The 19,450-nt window shown below is 70.7% G+C and overlaps 1 protein-coding gene across 7 annotated transcripts in view; it reads right to left on the minus strand.

Moving 5' to 3' along the window:
* The window catches only part of ITGA7 (integrin subunit alpha 7), a 29,138-nt gene that overhangs the window by 2,420 nt on the left and 7,268 nt on the right, over nucleotides 1-19,450 (minus strand). For 4 of the 7 annotated variants that reach the window (XM_084610563.1, XM_084610569.1, XM_084610568.1 and 1 more), the window contains exons 2-22: nucleotides 14,073-14,200; nucleotides 13,603-13,682; nucleotides 12,620-12,875; nucleotides 12,147-12,278; nucleotides 11,719-11,838; nucleotides 9,112-9,319; nucleotides 8,813-9,006; nucleotides 8,380-8,468; nucleotides 8,046-8,173; nucleotides 7,685-7,780; nucleotides 7,014-7,075; nucleotides 6,466-6,635; nucleotides 6,223-6,372; nucleotides 5,551-5,663; nucleotides 5,063-5,267; nucleotides 4,906-4,986; nucleotides 2,648-2,727; nucleotides 2,361-2,438; nucleotides 2,040-2,142; nucleotides 1,461-1,637; nucleotides 1,016-1,123 (exon numbers count right to left, since the gene is read on the minus strand). In XM_084610563.1, the coding sequence (XP_084466689.1) occupies nucleotides 1,016-1,123; nucleotides 1,461-1,637; nucleotides 2,040-2,142; nucleotides 2,361-2,438; nucleotides 2,648-2,727; nucleotides 4,906-4,986; nucleotides 5,063-5,267; nucleotides 5,551-5,663; nucleotides 6,223-6,372; nucleotides 6,466-6,635; nucleotides 7,014-7,075; nucleotides 7,685-7,780; nucleotides 8,046-8,173; nucleotides 8,380-8,468; nucleotides 8,813-9,006; nucleotides 9,112-9,319; nucleotides 11,719-11,838; nucleotides 12,147-12,278; nucleotides 12,620-12,875; nucleotides 13,603-13,682; nucleotides 14,073-14,200 (2,758 nt within the window). Of the gene's footprint in view, nucleotides 1-1,015; nucleotides 1,124-1,460; nucleotides 1,638-2,039; nucleotides 2,143-2,360; nucleotides 2,439-2,647; nucleotides 2,728-4,905; nucleotides 4,987-5,062; nucleotides 5,268-5,550; nucleotides 5,664-6,222; nucleotides 6,373-6,465; nucleotides 6,636-7,013; nucleotides 7,076-7,684; nucleotides 7,781-8,045; nucleotides 8,174-8,379; nucleotides 8,469-8,812; nucleotides 9,007-9,111; nucleotides 9,320-11,718; nucleotides 11,839-12,146; nucleotides 12,279-12,619; nucleotides 12,876-13,602; nucleotides 13,683-14,072; nucleotides 14,201-14,696; nucleotides 14,797-19,450 lie in introns of those variants that run through there. The other 3 variants (XM_084610567.1, XM_084610566.1, XM_084610565.1) reach the window with 3 other exon arrangements.

The raw sequence follows: 19,450 nt of genomic DNA on the forward strand, positions 1-19,450 counted from the left end.
GGTGGGGGGGTGTGACCGTCCGTGGCTGCTGTGCGGTGCAGTGTTCAGGGCCCAGCGCGCTCCACCCCAGAGGGGGTTGCGGGGGCGAGCCCTGGGTATCCAGGCTGGAGAGCACTTCACCGTGTGCGGGGAGGAGAGATTCCCATCTGTGACGAAGTGGGACTCTTCTTAATGTTTCCTCTGAATAGTGTGGGGGTGCCTCAGTTTCCCCTAGGCAGTTCTTAAGTATCTAGGTGGTGGGGTAAGGGTGTATGATCATTGCAGAGCCCTAGAGGGCCGGTGTGTGCAGGAGTCTGGACACAGAGAATGGCCGACACCCTGTTTCCTGGCCACGGATGGCCTGGGCCCTTCCCCCCTGCGAGGTGAGAGCTGAAGGGTTGGAGAACAAAGGAATCAGGTGACCACCTGGCCCGGGAAAGGGACAAAGCCCAGGGCAGGAGGGGCTGGAGGGAGTTTCAGTTTGGGGCTGGCTGGGACATGGAGTGAAGGGCAGACGGGGTTGTCTGGCTCACTGCCCCCAAAATGGACCCGGCTGAGGGGTCCTGTTCTCTGCACCTGCAAGCTCTCTGTTAGACCATGTTCCTGTCGTCTAATAAACCTTCTGTTTTACTGGCTGGCTGAGAGTCCCGTCTGACTGCGGAGTTGGGGTGCAGGACCCTCTGGCTTCCCCAGGAGCCCCACCTGAGCGGACTCGCTGGGGGGAAGCACACGGAGGGGCAGAGGATGCTGAAGGCTCCGAGGTCAGACCCAGGAAGGTGGAAGCCGGGTGAGCCGTGTGTCCTGAAGACAGGCTGCTCACAGAAAGGCGACTACCCCAGAGTCCTGACTGGCTTCATGGGGAGCAGTTCCAGAGCATCGCCCAGGGACTCCGTGACACCATCCCCCCCACACACATACAAACACACAAGTGACCCCCAAACCCCCAGCCCAGCACCCACACCAGCCCCAGTGGGGATTACCCCAGCCCCCTCCCACCCCGCCTGCCAGGATCTCCACCCCACAGAGCCGCTCTCACCAATGTGACGTTCTTCCTCTCAGCGTGGGCACGGTGCCACCAGGACCCCGTGCTGGGCACCTCCGGGGGCTCGGCCTCCCTCCTGCTCCTGCCCTGGCCAGGACCCTCCTGGGGGCAGCGGGAGAGGTCACCGGGCGGCTCCGTCTGGGGCTCCTGCCCCCCATAGCCCCCCCCAGCCCCTCTGGGATGCTGCAGCACGAGCTGTGCCCCCCAATGCCCCCTCCCCCAAGGCAGGACCCTCTGGGGAGGCTGGGCTCTCCCCCCCATGGCCCTGTGCCCCTGCACGGCTGGGCACCGCTTAGGGCAGGGCCCCAATCCCCATAGCTCCGTCCCTGCAGCCGGGGGCTCCAGTGCCTCGTTCCCCTCCCCCCGGGGGAACCCCAGTCCCCTCAGAGCCAGAGAAACCCCGAGATGGGCAGCAGCTCCCCGCCCCCATGCCACGTACCAGTGCCAGCCGTAGGGGGTTGGCTGCCGGGCTGCAGGCCACGCGCTGCCCGGGCCAGGCCACCAGCTCCAGCCGCAGTGGGTAGAGCAGCCACTTGCCGTTGGCAATCTCGTGGGGCCACATGAGGTTGAGGAAGGCCGAGCCCAGGGTGCTGAGCGACTGGCCCCGGTTGGAGACCTGCGGGGGGGCAGGGACCCTGAGCCAGGCGCCGCCAGGGGAGACAGGAGCCCTGGCTCTGGGATGAGCAGGGGATACCCTGGAGCCAGGACCCCTCTGCCCCCTGAGTGCCCTCCAGCCACTCACCGGCTTGCGTCTGTGGGGCAGGGTCAAATGCCCGTCCACCCGCCCAGATGGGGAAACTGAGGCACCGAAGGGGGAAGAGATTGAGCTGGACATCCTGACCCCCAGCCCCCCTGCTCTAACCACTAGACCCAGCTCCCCCACCCCAGCTGGGAATGGACCCTGGCGTCCTGATCCCAGCCCCGCCATGATCCGCAGCTCTAGACCCCAACCCTTCTGCAACCATGGGGCGGGGGGGAATGCCCCGGGAGCCGCCCCTCCCCCGAGCGGGGTACTCACCATCACCTCGTAGCGCACGGCGCTGCCCACCTGGCCCTCGCTGCGCATGGCGCTCTCGCCCAGCACCCGGCCGCCAAAGAACAGCTGCCGTGGGACAGCCACGCTGCGGGGGGGAGGGCAGGCTCAGGGGGGGCGGGGGGAGCCCCGCAGAGCCCCGCCCCCGTCCCCACCCCATCCCGCCCAGACGGCTCGCCCCGCTCCCACCCCAGCCCCTGACAGCTCCCCCTGCCCCAAGCTGCCTCGCCCCTGCAACCACCCTCGACGGCTCGTCCCTTCCCCCGCCCGGGCCCCACCCCCAGACGCCCCGTCGGGGGCACTCACCCCGTGACCGACAGGGGCAGCTCAGTGACCACACGTGCCCGCGCCGTCACAGGCCGCAGCCCCGGCTGCTCGCTGATCCTGGGGGGAGAGTTGGGGGTGGGGGCGTCATGGGGGCTTCCCCCACAGCAACCCCCGCAGTGACCGGCTTCGATTCCTCCGCCCCCGCCCGGCCCCCGCCCGGCCCCTCTGCTGCCCAGTAACCCCCATCGCCTGTTTGCTCCCCCCTCCCCCCCCAGACTCCCCCCCGGGCGCCCCCACCCCCACCCAGCCCAGCAGGGGGCGCTCACGTGCTCAGCTCCAGCTGCATCTCCAGCTCCCGGGTCTCGATGGTGATGCCCGAGGTGCTGACGACGAGATAGAACCGCACCTGGGGGGCAGAGGGATCAGAGCCATGGGGGGCACAGGCCAGGGGGAGCAAAAGGGAGGTGGTGAGCTCTGGGCGCAGTGCGGGGGGGGAGCGAGGTCTGGGCGCAGTGCGGGGGGGGAGCGAGGTCTGGGCGCAGTGCGGGGGGGGAGCGAGGTCTGGGCGCAGTGCGGGGGGGGAGCGAGGTCTGGGCGCAGTGCGGGGGGGAGCGAGGTCTGGGCACACTGGAGAGGGGCACTGGAGGGGGAGCGAGGTCTGGGCGCAGTGCGGGGGGGGAGCGAGGTCTGGGCACACTGGAGAGGGGCACTGGAGGGGGAGCGACGTCTGGGCGCAGTGCGGGGGGGGAGCGAGGTCTGGGCGCAGTGCGGGGGGGAGCGAGGTCTGGGCGCAGTGCGGGGGGGGAGCGAGGTCTGGGCACACTGGAGAGGGGCACTGGAGAGGGAGCAAGGTCTGGGCGCAGTGCGGGGGGGAGCGAGGTCTGGGCACACTGGAGAGGGGCACTGGAGGGGGAGCGAGGTCTGGGCGCAGTGCGGGGGGGGAGCGAGGTCTGGGCGCAGTGCGGGGGGGGAGCGAGGTCTGGGCGCAGTGCGGGGGGGAGCGAGGTCTGGGCGCAGTGCGGGGGGGAGCGAGGTCTGGGCACACTGGAGAGGGGCACTGGAGGGGGAGCGAGGTCTGGGCGCAGTGCGGGGGGGAGCGAGGTCTGGGCGCAGTGCGGGGGGGAGCGAGGTCTGGGCGCAGTGCGGGGGGGAGCGAGGTCTGGGCACACTGGAGAGGGGCACTGGAGGGGGAGCGAGGTCTGGGCGCAGTGCGGGGGGGGAGCGAGGTCTGGGCGCAGTGCGGGGGGGGAGCGAGGTCTGGGCGCAGTGCGGGGGGGGAGCGAGGTCTGGGCGCAGTGCGGGGGGGGAGCGAGGTCTGGGCGCAGTGCGGGGGGGGAGCGAGGTCTGGGCGCAGTGCGGGGGGGGAGCGAGGTCTGGGCGCAGTGCGGGGGGGAGCGAGGTCTGGGCACACTGGAGAGGGGCACTGGAGGGGGAGCGAGGTCTGGGCGCAGTGCGGGGGGGGAGCGAGGTCTGGGCACACTGGAGAGGGGCACTGGAGGGGGAGCGAGGTCTGGGCGCAGTGCGGGGGGGGAGCGAGGTCTGGGCGCAGTGCGGGGGGGAGCGAGGTCTGGGCGCAGTGCGGGGGGGGAGCGAGGTCTGGGCACACTGGAGAGGGGCACTGGAGAGGGAGCAAGGTCTGGGCGCAGTGCGGGGGGGAGCGAGGTCTGGGCACACTGGAGAGGGGCACTGGAGGGGGAGCGAGGTCTGGGCGCAGTGCGGGGGGGGAGCGAGGTCTGGGCGCAGTGCGGGGGGGGAGCGAGGTCTGGGCGCAGTGCGGGGGGGAGCGAGGTCTGGGCGCAGTGCGGGGGGGAGCGAGGTCTGGGCACACTGGAGAGGGGCACTGGAGGGGGAGCGAGGTCTGGGCGCAGTGCGGGGGGGAGCGAGGTCTGGGCGCAGTGCGGGGGGGAGCGAGGTCTGGGCGCAGTGCGGGGGGGAGCGAGGTCTGGGCACACTGGAGAGGGGCACTGGAGGGGGAGCGAGGTCTGGGCGCAGTGCGGGGGGGGAGCGAGGTCTGGGCGCAGTGCGGGGGGGGAGCGAGGTCTGGGCGCAGTGCGGGGGGGGAGCGAGGTCTGGGCGCAGTGCGGGGGGGAGCGAGGTCTGGGCGCAGTGCGGGGGGGAGCGAGGTCTGGGCGCAGTGCGGGGGGGAGCGAGGTCTGGGCACACTGGAGAGGGGCACTGGAGGGGGAGCGAGGTCTGGGTGCAGTGCGGGGGGGAGCGAGGTCTGGGTGCAGTGCGGGGGGGGAGCGAGGTCTGGGCGCAGTGCGGGGGGGGAGCGAGGTCTGGGCGCAGTGCGGGGGGGGAGCGAGGTCTGGGCGCAGTGCGGGGGGGAGCGAGGTCTGGGCACACTGGAGAGGAGCACTGGAGGGGGAGCGAGGTCTGGGCGCAGTGCGGGGGGGGAGCGAGGTCTGGGCGCAGTGCGGGGGGGGAGCGAGGTCTGGGCGCAGTGCGGGGGGGAGCGAGGTCTGGGCACACTGGAGAGGGGCACTGGAGGGGGAGCGAGGTCTGGGCGCAGTGCGGGGGGGGAAGCGAGGTCTGGGCGCAGTGCGGGGGCTGGGGGGCAGGAATTTGGGGGGCTGATCCCCACCTGAGCTCCACGCTTCATGGGGCTCCCCAGCTCACACTGCACTTGCGAGGCGTTCGGGTTGGGCAGGCAGGGCTGCTTCTCCTGGAAAGGTCGAGAAATCAGAGCCCGGGGCCTACAACCCCTGCCCCTGCCCCCCACCCGCGCCCCCCTCCCATACCAGGCCGGGCCCGGCCCACGCGTCGTGGCCCCGGACGCCGGAGTAGGGCAGGGCCTCGGGGAAGGTGGCCGTGAGCAGGGCCTCGTGGGCGTCGTCCCCGTCCCGCTGCGGGGCCGCTGGGTCCGAGGGCAGGTTGGTGACCTGGATCTCCAAGGCCACGTCCTTCTGGTCGCTCATGGCGAAGACGGCGGTGCCATCGGAGTCCCTGCGGCGGAGAGAGGCAGGCCCAGTGCCACGGTGAGGGGCCCCCGCGGGCAGCAGCCCAGAGACCCCCCCAGCTCCCCACCTCATCCTGGAGACAGCGGGGGGGCAGCATGCGGGGAGCTACTGCCCCGGAGGGTGGGATCTGCCCCCAGCCCCTCCCCTTGGATAGATCCCGAGCCCCCCGCTGGGAGTGACCAGGCCAGCGGGTCTGAGAGGGGTCAGTCCGCGTCTATGACGCCTCCCCCAGCCCTGCGAGCCCCGGGCTCAGCCCCAGCCCCCCTCACCTGGGCAGGGGCAGAAAGTCGGAGTAGCCCACGCGGGAACAGAACCGGTACTGCAGCTGGAGGTTGCTCTGGCAGATCTTGTCCTCCCCGCAGCCCTGCTTCAGAAAGTTCACCTGGGGACAAACGCCCCGGTGGGGGGGGCGGGGGGGCTGTCACGGCCCCAGGCAGCGCTCCTCCCCCTCCGCACTGCGCCCGCCCCCCAGCAAGGGCTCCCCCGCCCAGGACTTTCCCGCCCGGAGCCCAGCTATGCCCGCAGCCCCGACAGACGGCGCCTGCCCTGGGGTGGGGCCCGGCCCCAGCAGCTCGGCACAGGGCTCACTCATCCAGCACTGGCATGCAGCCCCTTCGGGGTGGGGCCCGGCAGCTGGTCCCCAGGACACAGCAACCCCCCAAAGGCTGAAACCGCCAGGAGGGGCAGAACAGTCCCCAGCGCCGGGCGCTGGCCAGGGCACCCTGGCGGAAGGCACCAGGGGATCGGCACTGCCAGGAGCTCTGATCCCACAGGACAAGCTGCTCGCAGGGCAACGGGCCAGGGGTAGCTGATGGAGGGGGGACAGCGCCTCCTGCAGGAGCCTGTTCCTTGCGGGTCTCCCGTCCGCGTGCTGAGCAGGCCTGACCCCGCTGAGCGGGAGCCCAGGTCCCCGGGGGCCGTCTCCCAGGAACCCCCCTCACCTCTTCCCTCTGGCTGCTGGGCAGCTGGGCGTTCAGCACGGGTATCAGCGGGGGCAGGGCGCTGCCCTGGACCTGGCGCTTGCTCCGGGCGTGCTCGATGCTGTACGTCAGCACCACGACGATGGGGCGGAGCTTGTCCCGGATGCTGTCCTGCAAGGAGAGGGAGCAGGGGGCTGAGCCCGTGGCACACTGGGGGGCAGGGGCAGGGGCAGGGAGGGGCGGGGCTGGGGCAGCAGGACGCACCTGGAGCTGGAAGGTGGCCTTGACACAGGCAGGGGCACGCTGGTGGGGCAGCTCCACCACGTCCGAGAACTGGTGTTTGGGGTCCGTGGGCTTCCGGTCCAGGAAGGCGACTCTGGGGGCCTGGCCCCGCTTCCGCCGGTCCACGTCAGCGTCAAAGGTGTACGCGAGCACTGGGGGAGCAGGGACGGAGGGCATGGGCTCTGCTGTGGGGGGATGGCTCACCCATCAGCCAAATGCAGCCACCTCTGGGGTGGGCACAGCAGTTGTTTATACAGGGATCTGTCACCCAGTGCTGAGATGCAGCCACCTCTGGGTTAGGGCTCCCCAGGTAGGTTAGAGCACCCTCAGGGTTGCTCTGGGTTATGTCCTGCTTCCTTTAACATCCTCTGGGCTCTGGGACACAGAGAATAGCCATGGGGCAGCGTGCTCTGGGTGTCTCCCTGTGCCGGGTCCGGGAGTAGGGCCAATGCAGAGGGGGGTATTCTCGACGGGTATCCCCCCACCCCCACCAGGCCTGGGGAGTGCGGGCCTGGCCCGGCAGTACTCACTGACGCGGGGGCTGTAGCTGGCAGGACTGGCCGTGTAGCTGAAGCAGGCTCGTACTTCCACGCTGCCCAGGGAAAACACAGAAAGGCTCGGACTCAAACCAGCCGTCCCCCCTGCCAACGGCAGAGCTGAGACCCTTGCCCCCCACCCCCGGCTAGGGGGACTCGGCACCCCACCCTCCGGGGAGGAGGAGGAAGAGCAGGGCCAGCTGGTTCCCTGCGTAACCCGGCTCTAAGCAGCCTCTGGGAACAGGAATTTGCCCCTTTCATCGGGGTCAGAGTGCGCCGCTGCCCTTGAGACGGGTGGCATTAACCCCATTGTACCCCTGGGGAAACTGAGGCAGGGATTGGCCCAAGGCTCAACAACAGGTCAGTAGCACAGCTGGGCACAGAACCCAGGAATCCTGGCTCCCAGCCCCCCTGCTCTAACCACCAGACCCCACTGCCCTTCCAAAGCTGGGGATAGAACCCAGGAGTCCTTGGTCCCTGCCCACACTCCCTACCGGCTCTAACCACTAGACCTCCCTCTCTCCCCGGGTGTGGAATGTGTACGTGGCTGGCAGGGGTCGGGGGGTTTCTAGGCATGGGGGTGATACAGGCCCAGCTCCCAAGGAGCCTGGGGGTGGGGGTGAGGACGGGCAGCCCCCTCCCCAGGACCGGAGGGCCGCTCTCACCAGATGCCCAGTTGGCGGGGGCAGTTCCTGCTCTCCAGGTCGATGTTCTGGGGGGAGAGGGAGACGTTCTTGGAGACGTGGATGACGGGCCGGGCTCTGCAAAGCAAGAGGGGAAACCGCTGGCAAAGGCGCCCAGCCGGACCGCGCCCCGTCTGCACCAGGCCTCCAGCTCTGCCCAGTGCACCGGGCGGCCCAGCCCCTCCCGCACGCCGGGCACGGTTGGAGCCGTCGGCTGCACCAGCGTCGCCCACGTGCTGATCCAGCCGGCCGCAGTGCGATGCCCGGGGCCGGGGGGGCGTCCCACCAGGCCCTGCCCAGCACACGGCTCCCTCCCGCAGGCCTGGGGGCGGCCGGCGCCCACCTGTACAGCACCACGCTGTCCGAGAGCGAGCCAACGAGCAGGTCCGGGTAGAGATTCCCATCGACGTCCAGGCCCCCGGACAGGGAGTAGCCGAAGGTCCTCACCCCGACGCCTTCCCCGTCCAGGACCTGCAGGGGGACAGATGGACGGACGGAGAGCCGGGGACGCAGCAGCTGCCTCTTGGGGGCGGAGCCGCCAGCGTTTAGGACAGGAAGTGAAGGGGGACCCTGGACCCCAGCGGGCCGGTGGGGGAGGGGCTTGGGGAGGAGCCCGTGGACCCCGCAGTTCAGTGACATCCCCCCCCCCCCTCGGTGCCCTGCTTGCGCCCTCTCACCTGGGCCGGTTTGGTGACGATGCCCAGGCTGCTGCCATGGTAGATATAGACCTTGCCGGCTCCATCAAATGGGGCTCCCACGGCGATATCTGGGGACGGGGGGGCAGGGTTATGGCTGGAGGAGGCCAAAAGGGGGTCTGCACCACCCGGGCACTTGGGCCAGAGCTAGGGCAGTTCCCCTGCCCAGAGCTGGATACTTGCCACGTGGGGGGGTCCCTCCCCTCCTGCAGGGGCGGCTCCAATCCCCAGACCCCGTAACCAGCCCACACCCACGGGGGAGCCCCCCGAGGGACGGCACTGTCTCCCCAGAACCCAGGACACCAGATCAGACCCAGCCAGGCTGACTTTGCCCTGCCTTTGCTGGCACTTGGCTCCCCCGATCCCCCCTCTCCCCCCGAGCAGACCCCCTCCCGCCGACTCCCCAGCCCCTCACCCTGGAAGCCGTCCTGGTTGAGGTCCCCGAGGGCGGTGAGGCTGATGCCGAACATGGAGTGGGACGTGCCATTGAGGCGGACGGGGCGGGTGCCCGCCCAGCGCCCTGCTTGGTTGATGTAGACATAGGCCGCCCCGCCGATCTCCTCCTGCCGGTCGAAGAAGTGGGGCGCCCCCACCACCAGGTCCATCCAGCTGGGCAGGGGCAGAGGGCAGTAGGGTCAGGCCCGGCCCCTGCCAGCTCCCGCCCCACGCCCAGCGCCCACCAGCCCCAGGGAGCCCGAGACGCCCCCGGCTCACCCGTCGCTGTTCAGATCCACCACGGCCACGGCGTAGCCGAAGGAGGAGGTGAGCTGCTCCCCGGGCAGGATGACCTCGGGCACCAGGCGGTTGACGTTGTCCCGTCGCAGGATCACCACGGCCCCCGTGTGGTTGGCCCGCGGGGCCCCCGTGACGAAGCTGAGCTGGTTCTGCTGGGTCAGGCCCTTCCCCGAGTCCACGGAGAAGCCTGCAGAGGGGGGCAGAGAGACAGGCGGAGTTGGGGGGGGTTCCCCAGAGCTGCAGGCCCCAGGGCTCCTCAGGAGCAGCAGGCCAGGGACTGCCCTGGCCCTACTCAGCTCGGGTGGGGAGAGGCCAGCCCAATCGGGCCCCCCCGCTGAGCCCCCTGCTGCTGCATCCCAGGGGGGATACACGGGCTCTGTCCAATGCCGTGCCGTCGGCCAGCGCAGCCCGGGCGTACGTGGGCCCCACACCAGCCAGACGCACCGAGACCGCTGCCCCCTGCTGGATGGAAGCAGCAGGGCCCCTGCATGTGGCAGAGGCTCTGTACTGCGCAGAGCTAGTGGGGATTCCCCGTAGCTGCAGTAGCATGGGCTCGGCTGGAAGGACCTGGCACCTAACCTGCCCCCCGCAGTCACGCCTGGGGCTCTTTGAGGCTGGATAGAGTCTCCTCCGGCCACCGACGACACCTCCCCCCCCCAGGGGGAGATGAGAGGTTTGGCTAACACACACCGAGCTCACAGGCTCCTGGGGGCTGGACAAAGTTCGGGGGCGGGGGGTGGCTATGGGGCACCAGATGTGGACTCCACCCACTCATCCTCAACCCCACCACATGGCCTAAAGCCAGGCCCCCTGCCCCCTCCTCCATATCGGGGTGGCCCAGACCACAGTGATCCCCAGCGCCCGGCCCCTCTGCTGCTCCATGTGTCTGTCTGTCCGTCTCTCTCTGCTCGGCCCCCCTCAGACATTTGGCCTGAGGACCCGGGATACAGCCACGGGGGCGGGATGATGCGGGGGCCGCAGGACACACCTCATATTTCAGATACCAGAGTCCCCGCCTGGCCCCCAGGTCCCAGCATGGGGGGGGGGGCGGGGGCAAGGCCCAGCTGGCGAACACCCGGCAGGGTGGGGGAGGGGTGACAGTTCCGCAAAGGGGGGGGTTCCCTACAATGCTCAATGGGCGGGGGGGAGGATTGCACAAAAACAGCAGCTGGGTGAGCCCTCCCCCCACACACACACTAACATGTCTCTGCTCTCCCCGGGCCTCCGGCGGCCCCTCGCCGTGCCTCAGTTTCCCTGCGGTGCTCTCTAATAGCCCGTTGGACCACCCAGCCTATTGGACCGGCCTGTCAAAAATTAGAGGGAACATTGGTGGAGGGTGTCCGGTGGTTAGAGCTGAAGGAGGTGGGGGTGGGAGTCAGGACTCCTGGGTTCTATTCCAGCAGCTCCAGGGATGCGGCTCCCCCGGCTGGTTGCTGAGGGGATGATGCCAGGCAGGGCGTGCCCATGCCAAGGCCGAACCCCCCAAGCGCTGCTCCGTGCCGGCCGTCTCTGGGGCCCAGGCCGGCAGTGGGTCAGCATGTGGGAGCTCCCTGCAGGCAGGAGTGGAGGCAAAGGGGGGCAGCAGCTGGGGCTCAGCGAAGGGGGGCACATCCTGTTGGCATGCGCTGGGGTGAGCCATGCACCCCCGAGCAGAGCGACACCCCCACGCACCCCACAGGACACACCACGTGCAACACACAGCCCAGGGCACCTCGGGGACTCTTCCAGGCTCCGCGACCCTCTCCCACCGGGGATCCCCAGCCCCCCACGGCTGCTGACCCCCCCACCCAGGACACCCCAGCCCGGATGGGACCAAGTGCCCGTCCCCGGAGCCTGGAACGTTCCCCGATGGCATGAGACGCTCACGCCCGGCAGTGGAGCTGGCCTCCCCCAGCGCTTGGGCTGCCCTGACTCATCGCCTCCCCCCGGCACCCAGGGGGGCAAGGGACGGTGCAAGCGCCTGGAGATGTGAGGGGTGGGGGATCCTCCCCCCCCCCGCTCGGGGCCTGGGGACAGCGGGACGCCCCTCTGAGCAGGGAAGGGTTCACACCCCCCCCCAGTGCCTGACTTGCACGGCCACCAGAGGGCAGCAGAATCCGTGTTCCCGGGGCAATGAGCACCGGGACGGGCAAATATCTGGGCACTAGCCTCCAGCCGGGCACATGCAGCCGCAGAGCCGGGGGGAACGGCCGGTGCACCAGCAGGGAGAGAACCATGCAGGGGTGGGGGTGTGGGTGTGTGCGGGGTGCGTGTGCAAGGACGGTTTGTGCACGCACATGGGGACCTGCCTAGGGAGGGGCAGGGGTGAGTGTGAACGGGCGTGTGGGGCTGCGTTCAGGGAGGGGCATCAGTCACCCCTCTTCCCCCCCCGCCCCGAGCTATAGGGCAGCAGGACCCGGGCGTGGCGCCCCCCGCTGGCCCAGGAGCAGAAAGGAGTTTTCGTTTCCGCTCAGCTCCAATCGCCAAGAGGAGAACGCCGAGCTCCGGGGGGAGGCAGCCGGCGTCCCCGGGGGCGGCACAGAGCCGGGCGCCCAGCCAGCCGCTCGCCGACAGGCGGGCACCTCGCACGCCGCCGCGGTTACAAACCTAAGTTGCTATTCTGGGCCACGTCGCCGACGGTGCCGGGCAGCCGCTCGCCGGGCTCTGCCGTTTTATACACCAGCTGATCGGGGTCTGCGCTATGCACGTTTGTCATAAACAGCAGCCCTGTGGGGCCGCACCAGGCCGGGGGGCGGGGGGGGGGGAGAGAGAGAGAGAGAGAGGGTTAAAGGATGGAGACCCCTCCCCACCCAGGCAGTGGGGAGCCCCAAGCGAGGGCACCGAGGGGTCGGCCCCCCGGGCAGCAGTGGCTTGACAGAGACGCTCCGATCACCCCGTTTCCCTCGCTGATTTCCTTCCTGGCGGGCCCTGGGGCTGACAGACTCGAACGGCCGCTGCCAACGGCCAGGGGCGGGTTTAGCCCTGGTGCCCGGCCCTGCCCGTGGCCCTGCCCGCCGCCTGGCGGCGCTCCCTACCGAAGTAGCTGTTGGCGGGCACGGGGATGAGGGAGGGGTCCTGGTCCTTCTCCCCCCCGGCTTCGTAGGGCCCATCGTCGTAGGTACCCAGCTCCAGGGAGCTCTGGTTAACGAGCTCCACGCGCAGGTCCCCTGCCAAACCAGAGAGGGGTTAGTGGGGGCAAGGCGGCACAGGGGCGGGCAGAGGGGGCCCGGGCACAGAGATTGGAGCTTCCAGCGTTGGGTCTGAACTGAAGGTGGGCACACTCCCTAAAGAGAGAAATGGTGCACCCCTTCCCCCGCCCCCCCCCAGCCACGGGCCCCTTCCCCCACCCTGCCATGCACTGTTCCCCACCCTGACGAGTTACCGCCAGTCCCAGGATAGCTGGGCCCATGCTCTGATCCGGGGGGGCGCCCAGTCCCCATTGTCTGTGGGCATGGGGTGAGAGGAGGGAACCCCCCCGTTCCCCCGCGCCATCCCCGCCCCGGCTCACCCTTCCAGTTGTAGGTGCCGGGCGCCCCGAAGAGGATGTAGTGGTTGTCTGCGGTGAAGCCGGCCGACACCCCCTGCTGGCAGAAGCCGAAGCGGTCGTGGCCCTGGGGGCGCCCCTCGCAGAACTTCCACTCGCCCCCGTCCAGCTCCTCGCCCACGGTCAGGTCCTGGCTGAGCACGTAGCAGCGCCCGATGACGTCCCGCGTCTCCAGCGGCTGGTTCACCCGGTTCCGCGACTCGTAGAGGTGAGCGCAGGTCTGGGATCGAGCCGGGGGGGCGGGTTAGAGAGGGTCCCGTATGCCTGATGCCTCTCCCCTGCTCACACCATCACTCGTGAAACACGAGGGCCTCGCTGCTTGGGGAGGCAGGACGCAGGGGACCCAGCTCCTCGGCTGCTGGCTCTGGGGAGCGACTGGCCTCAGGCCACACAGCGAGTCAGCAGCAGGGCTGGGAATGGAACCCGGGTGTCCTGGCCCAGCCCCCCTGGCCTAACCATTGGCCCCTCCACACCCTTCACAGCCAGAGAGCGAAGCCAGGTGTCCTGGCCCAGACCCCCTGGCCTAACCACTGGCCCCTCCACACCCTTCACAGCCAGGGAGCGAAGCCAGGTGTCCTGGCCCAGCCCTCCTGGCCTAACCACTGGCCCCTCCACACCCTTCACAGCCAGGGAGCGAAGCCAGGTGTCCTGGCCCAGCCCCCCTGGCCTAACCATTGGCCCCTCCACACCCTTCACAGCCAGAGAGCGAAGCCAGGTGTCCTGGCCCAGACCCCCTGGCCTAACCACTGGCCCCTCCACACCCTTCACAGCCAGGGAGCGAAGCCAGGTGTCCTGGCCCAGCCCTCCTGGCCTAACCACTGGCCCCTCCACACCCTTCACAGCCAGGGAGCGAAGCCAGGTGTCCTGGCCCAGCCCTCCTGGCCTAACCACTGGCCCCTCCACACCCTTCACAGCCAGGGAGCGAATGCCCCAGCAATGCCACTCACCGCGATCTTGCCACCGGCGCCTTGGCTCGTCACACTGACCCCCAGCCACTGGTTCTCCTTGCTCTCCTTGTGCAGGTCCACTGGGGGAGAGGCGCAATCAGCCGCCATGCAGACAGCCCCCCGGGGCCCGCGACGGAGACCCACTGCCCCCCCCAGCCCTCCCCTTACAGCAGACCCTTGGCCCAGGATTTCCACCCACTCCGCCATGGGCAGCGCCGGGCACCAGCCCAGAGACAGCTCGGCCATGGGCCACGCGCAAGGAAACGGGGCCAGATCCTGCTTCTGGCTGCAGCGGTGTAAATCAGGAGTAACTCCCCACCCATTTCAATGGAGTCACTCTGGATTTACCCCAGCGTCACTGAGGGCAGGGTCAGCCCCCCCCCCCACACACACACACACACTGGGGATTTACCCTGGTGCCACCAAGGGCAGGTCCTGGCTCCCACCCCCCAGCCCCGGAATGACCGTACCTCCCTCGTCGATGGGCACGCGCCAGCAGTCGTCGATCTCGTGGGTTAGGGGGCAGGCGTAGAGGCCGCCCGTCCGGTTAGCCCTCTGGCCCGGGAGGGCTGGTGCCTGCGGGGCACCCACCAGCATCCTGGGGGGAGACGGGTGAGCGTCAGTGGAAGGCGGGAGATGGGGGCAGCCGCAGCTGGACGCCCCTCGGGACAGGGTCCGGGGCTGCAGCGACGCCGGGCTCTGAGCCTGGGGGGCACAAGGGGCCCATGTACAATTGCCAGGTGACACCCCCTGCCCCCCGGGTCAGTGCCGGCTGCGGGGGAGGGTCGATGCGTGGCCGAAAGCAGCTGCCAGCCCTGGGACAGCGGCGCTGCGGTGACCCCCAGGAGTGGGATAAAGCCAGTGATGAGCTGCCAAACTCTTAACACCAGGTTCCCTCCTCACCCCACGAGGGGGTCGTTGCCCCCCCCGTCCCCCGGGACTCCTGCCCCATCCAACCCCTCACGTTCCTTGACACCCCCCCCCCAGAACCGGGCAGGAAGGTCTCGTGGGCCACCGTAGCGGGTGCCCAGCCCGCCCCCAAGAGCCAGAGGGACCTGCCGGGGGGCGAGGGGGGGAGACCCGGCGGTGCTTACCTGGGGCAGCTCCCAGAAAGCATCCGGCCGGGGTCTCTCCGGCTGCTAGGGGTGGGGGAGCGTAGCTGGAGCCCCCACGGGGAAAATTTGATGGGTGCAGACCCCCCACCGGCAGCTGCCCACCCCGTGCCCAGCCCCAGCTCACCTCTGCCCCTCCCCCTCCCCTGAACCCACCGCCCCCTCTGCTTCTCCACGCCCCCCCGCCCCCTCCCCAGAACCCCCCGCCCCCTCTGCTTCTCTGCACCCCCCCGGCTCCTCCCCTAAACCCACCGCCCCCTCTGCTTCTCTGCACCCCCCCGCCCCCTCCCCTGAACCCACCGCCCCCTCTGCTTCTCTGCACCCCCCCACCCCGCCCCCTCCCCTGAACCCCCCGCCCCCTCTGCTTCTCTGCACCCCCCCGCCCCGCCCCCTCCCCTGAACCCCCCGCCCCCTCTGCTTCTCTGCACCCCCCCGCCCCCTCCCCTGAACCCCCCGCCCCCTCTGCTTCTCTGCACCCCCCCACCCCCTCCCCTGAACCCACCGCCCCCTCTGCTTCTCCACGCCCCCCCGCCCCCTCCCCTGAACCCACCGCCCCCTCTGCTTCTCTGCACCCCCCCGCCCTGCCCCCTCCCCTGAACCCCCCGCCCCCTCTGCTTCTCTGCACCCCCCCGGCTCCTCCCCTAAACCCACCGCCCCCTCTGCTTCTCTGCACCCCCCCGCCCCCTCCCCTGAACCCACCGCCCCCTCTGCTTCTCTGCACCCCCCCACCCCGCCCCCTCCCCTGAACCCCCCGCCCCCTCTGCTTCTCTGCACCCCCCCGGCTCCTCCCCTAAACCCACCGCCCCCTCTGCTTCTCCACGCCCCCCCGCCCCGCCCCCTCCCCTGAACCCACCGCCCCCTCTGCTTCTCCGCACCCCCCCGGCTCCTCCCCTAAACCCACCGCCCCCTCTGCTTCTCCGCACCCCCCCGGCTCCTCCCCTAAACCCACCGCCCCCTCTGCTTCTCCACGCCCCCCCGCCCCCTCCCCTGAACCCACCGCCCCCTCTGCTTCTCTGCACCCCCCCGCCCCGCCCCCTCCCCTGAACCCCCCGCCCCCTCTGCTTCTCTGCACCCCCCCACCCCCTCCCCTGAACCCACCGCCCCCTCTGCTTCTCTGCACCCCCCCGCCCCCTCCCCTGAACCCACCGCCCCCTCTGCTTCTCCACGCCCCCCCGCCCCCTCCCCTGAACCCACCGCCCCCTCTGCTTCTCTGCACCCCCCCGCCCTGCCCCCTCCCCTGAACCCCCCGCCCCCTCTGCTTCTCTGCACCCCCCCGGCTCCTCCCCTAAACCCACCGCCCCCTCTGCTTCTCTGCACCCCCCCGCCCCCTCCCCTGAACCCACCGCCCCCTCTGCTTCTCTGCACCCCCCCACCCCGCCCCCTCCCCTGAACCCCCCGCCCCCTCTGCTTCTCTGCACCCCCCCGGCTCCTCCCCTAAACCCACCGCCCCCTCTGCTTCTCCACGCCCCCCCGCCCCGCCCCCTCCCCTGAACCCACCGCCCCCTCTGCTTCTCCGCACCCCCCCGGCTCCTCCCCTAAACCCACCGCCCCCTCTGCTTCTCCGCACCCCCCCGGCTCCTCCCCTAAACCCACCGCCCCCTCTGCTTCTCCACGCCCCCCCGCCCCCTCCCCTGAACCCACCGCCCCCTCTGCTTCTCTGCACCCCCCCGCCCCGCCCCCTCCCCTGAACCCCCCGCCCCCTCTGCTTCTCTGCACCCCCCCACCCCCTCCCCTGAACCCACCGCCCCCTCTGCTTCTCCACGCCCCCCCGCCCCCTCCCCTGAACCCACCGCCCCCTCTGCTTCTCTGCACCCCCCCGGCTCCTCCCCTAAACCCACCGCCCCCTCTGCTTCTCCACGCCCCCCCGCCCCCTCCCCTGAACCCACCGCCCCCTCTGCTTCTCTGCACCCCCCCGCCCCGCCCCCTCCCCTGAACCCACCGCCCCCTCTGCTTCTCTGCACCCCCCCGGCTCCTCCCCTAAACCCACCGCCCCCTCTGCTTCTCTGCACCCCCCCGCCCCCTCCCCTGAACCCACCGCCCCCTCTGCTTCTCTGCACCCCCCCGCCCCGCCCCCTCCCCTGAACCCCCCGCCCCCTCTGCTTCTCTGCACCCCCCCGCCCCCTCCCCTGAACCCCCCGCCCCCTCTGCTTCTCTGCACCCCCCCACCCCCTCCCCTGAACCCACCGCCCCCTCTGCTTCTCCACGCCCCCCCGCCCCCTCCCCTGAACCCACCGCCCCCTCTGCTTCTCTGCACCCCCCCGCCCTGCCCCCTCCCCTGAACCCCCCGCCCCCTCTGCTTCTCTGCACCCCCCCGGCTCCTCCCCTAAACCCACCGCCCCCTCTGCTTCTCTGCACCCCCCCGCCCCCTCCCCTGAACCCACCGCCCCCTCTGCTTCTCTGCACCCCCCCACCCCGCCCCCTCCCCTGAACCCCCCGCCCCCTCTGCTTCTCTGCACCCCCCCGGCTCCTCCCCTAAACCCACCGCCCCCTCTGCTTCTCCACGCCCCCCCGCCCCGCCCCCTCCCCTGAACCCACCGCCCCCTCTGCTTCTCCGCACCCCCCCGGCTCCTCCCCTAAACCCACCGCCCCCTCTGCTTCTCCGCACCCCCCCGGCTCCTCCCCTAAACCCACCGCCCCCTCTGCTTCTCCACGCCCCCCCGCCCCCTCCCCTGAACCCACCGCCCCCTCTGCTTCTCTGCACCCCCCCGCCCCGCCCCCTCCCCTGAACCCCCCGCCCCCTCTGCTTCTCTGCACCCCCCCACCCCCTCCCCTGAACCCACCGCCCCCTCTGCTTCTCTGCACCCCCCCGCCCCCTCCCCTGAACCCACCGCCCCCTCTGCTTCTCCACGCCCCCCCGCCCCCTCCCCTGAACCCACCGCCCCCTCTGCTTCTCTGCACCCCCCCGCCCTGCCCCCTCCCCTGAACCCCCCGCCCCCTCTGCTTCTCTGCACCCCCCCGGCTCCTCCCCTAAACCCACCGCCCCCTCTGCTTCTCTGCACCCCCCCGCCCCCTCCCCTGAACCCACCGCCCCCTCTGCTTCTCTGCACCCCCCCACCCCGCCCCCTCCCCTGAACCCCCCGCCCCCTCTGCTTCTCTGCACCCCCCCGGCTCCTCCCCTAAACCCACCGCCCCCTCTGCTTCTCCACGCCCCCCCGCCCCGCCCCCTCCCCTGAACCCACCGCCCCCTCTGCTTCTCCGCACCCCCCCGGCTCCTCCCCTAAACCCACCGCCCCCTCTGCTTCTCCGCACCCCCCCGGCTCCTCCCCTAAACCCACCGCCCCCTCTGCTTCTCCACGCCCCCCCGCCCCCTCCCCTGAACCCACCGCCCCCTCTGCTTCTCTGCACCCCCCCGCCCCGCCCCCTCCCCTGAACCCCCCGCCCCCTCTGCTTCTCTGCACCCCCCCACCCCCTCCCCTGAACCCACCGCCCCCTCTGCTTCTCCACGCCCCCCCGCCCCCTCCCCTGAACCCACCGCCCCCTCTGCTTCTCCACGCCCCCCCGCCCCCTCCCCTGAACCCACCGCCCCCTCTGCTTCTCTGCACCCCCCCGGCTCCTCCCCTAAACCCACCGCCCCCTCTGCTTCTCCACTCCACGCCCCCCCGCCCCGCCCCCTCTGCTTCTCCAGCGCCCCCCCGGCTTCCCGCCAATCAGCTGTTCGGCGTGTTCAGGGGAGGAGCCGGAGGCGGAGCGGAGGTGGGCTGGGGGTGGGGGCTCTGCACCCATCATATTTCCCCCGTGGGGGCTCCAGCCCCGGAGCACCCGTGGAGTCGGTGCCTAAGGTGCCACTTTTGGCCGGTTAAATTTAGAAGCGGTTTTAGAACCGGTTCTCCCTCGCGGATCAACCGGTTCTAAAAGGGCTTCTAAATTTAACAACCGGCTCCAGCTCCCCACTGCCCATGGGTCTCGGGCTCCCCTGGCCAGATGTGCTGGGGGATTTGGGGGAGAGCAATGGGCCCAACAAAGTCAATCCACGAGCTGGTGCCCAGTCGGCAGATGGGAGCAAGCTTGGGGTCACTCCTGCCCCGGGGCGGGGTCCAAGCTGGCACCCCGAGAGGGGAGCGGCCCCATGGCCCATTCCCCGCCTCCTGCCCCCCGCCATGCCCGCCTTCCAAAATCAAACAACTAATCAATCAAACGCCTGGATGTAGGAGCCAGGGGGAGGGGCTTGGATAGGCCCCGCCCCTCTCACCAATTTGAACACCCCCCCCAATCCCTGACCCAGGACCATCACAAAATCTGGATGGGGATTTTTCCATTGTGGTGGCCAAGGCCGCGGGCTGGGGCGGGGAACGGGGCAGGCGGCTGTCCCGGGGGGCAGGACACAGGGTCCAGTGCTCTGGGATCGGGGCGCCCAGCCCCAGCCAGGGACCGGGCCGGGGGGCCCTGCTGTGGGGAGGAGGAGTGGGCACGATGGGGCTGGGGTGGTGACAGGCACCTGGCTGAACAGTCGGGAGGGGACCCGTGGCTCAGGACGGGGGGAGGGCTCCCGGGGGCTCTGCCCACGCAGGACGAGGGGCTCCCCGCAGGGCACCCCACACGGATGGGCCGTCCCCAACAGCTGCAGCCTCGAAGGGGAGCCAGCTGTTCTCAACCGCCCGGGCCGCTCGCTGTGAGGGGGGCAAAGAACAGCTGGATCCCCCCGCCCCCAGATTTCAGCCTGTCCCTAGCACGCCTGCCTCACGCCCCCGGTACCAGCTGCAGGGTCACAGGCAAGGGGCCGGGGGGCAGGGCACTCG

The sequence above is a fragment of the Lepidochelys olivacea genome, assembly GCF_965140295.1.
Source record: "Lepidochelys olivacea isolate rLepOli2 genome assembly, chromosome: 20".
NCBI classification, from domain to species: domain Eukaryota; kingdom Metazoa; phylum Chordata; order Testudines; family Cheloniidae; genus Lepidochelys; species Lepidochelys olivacea.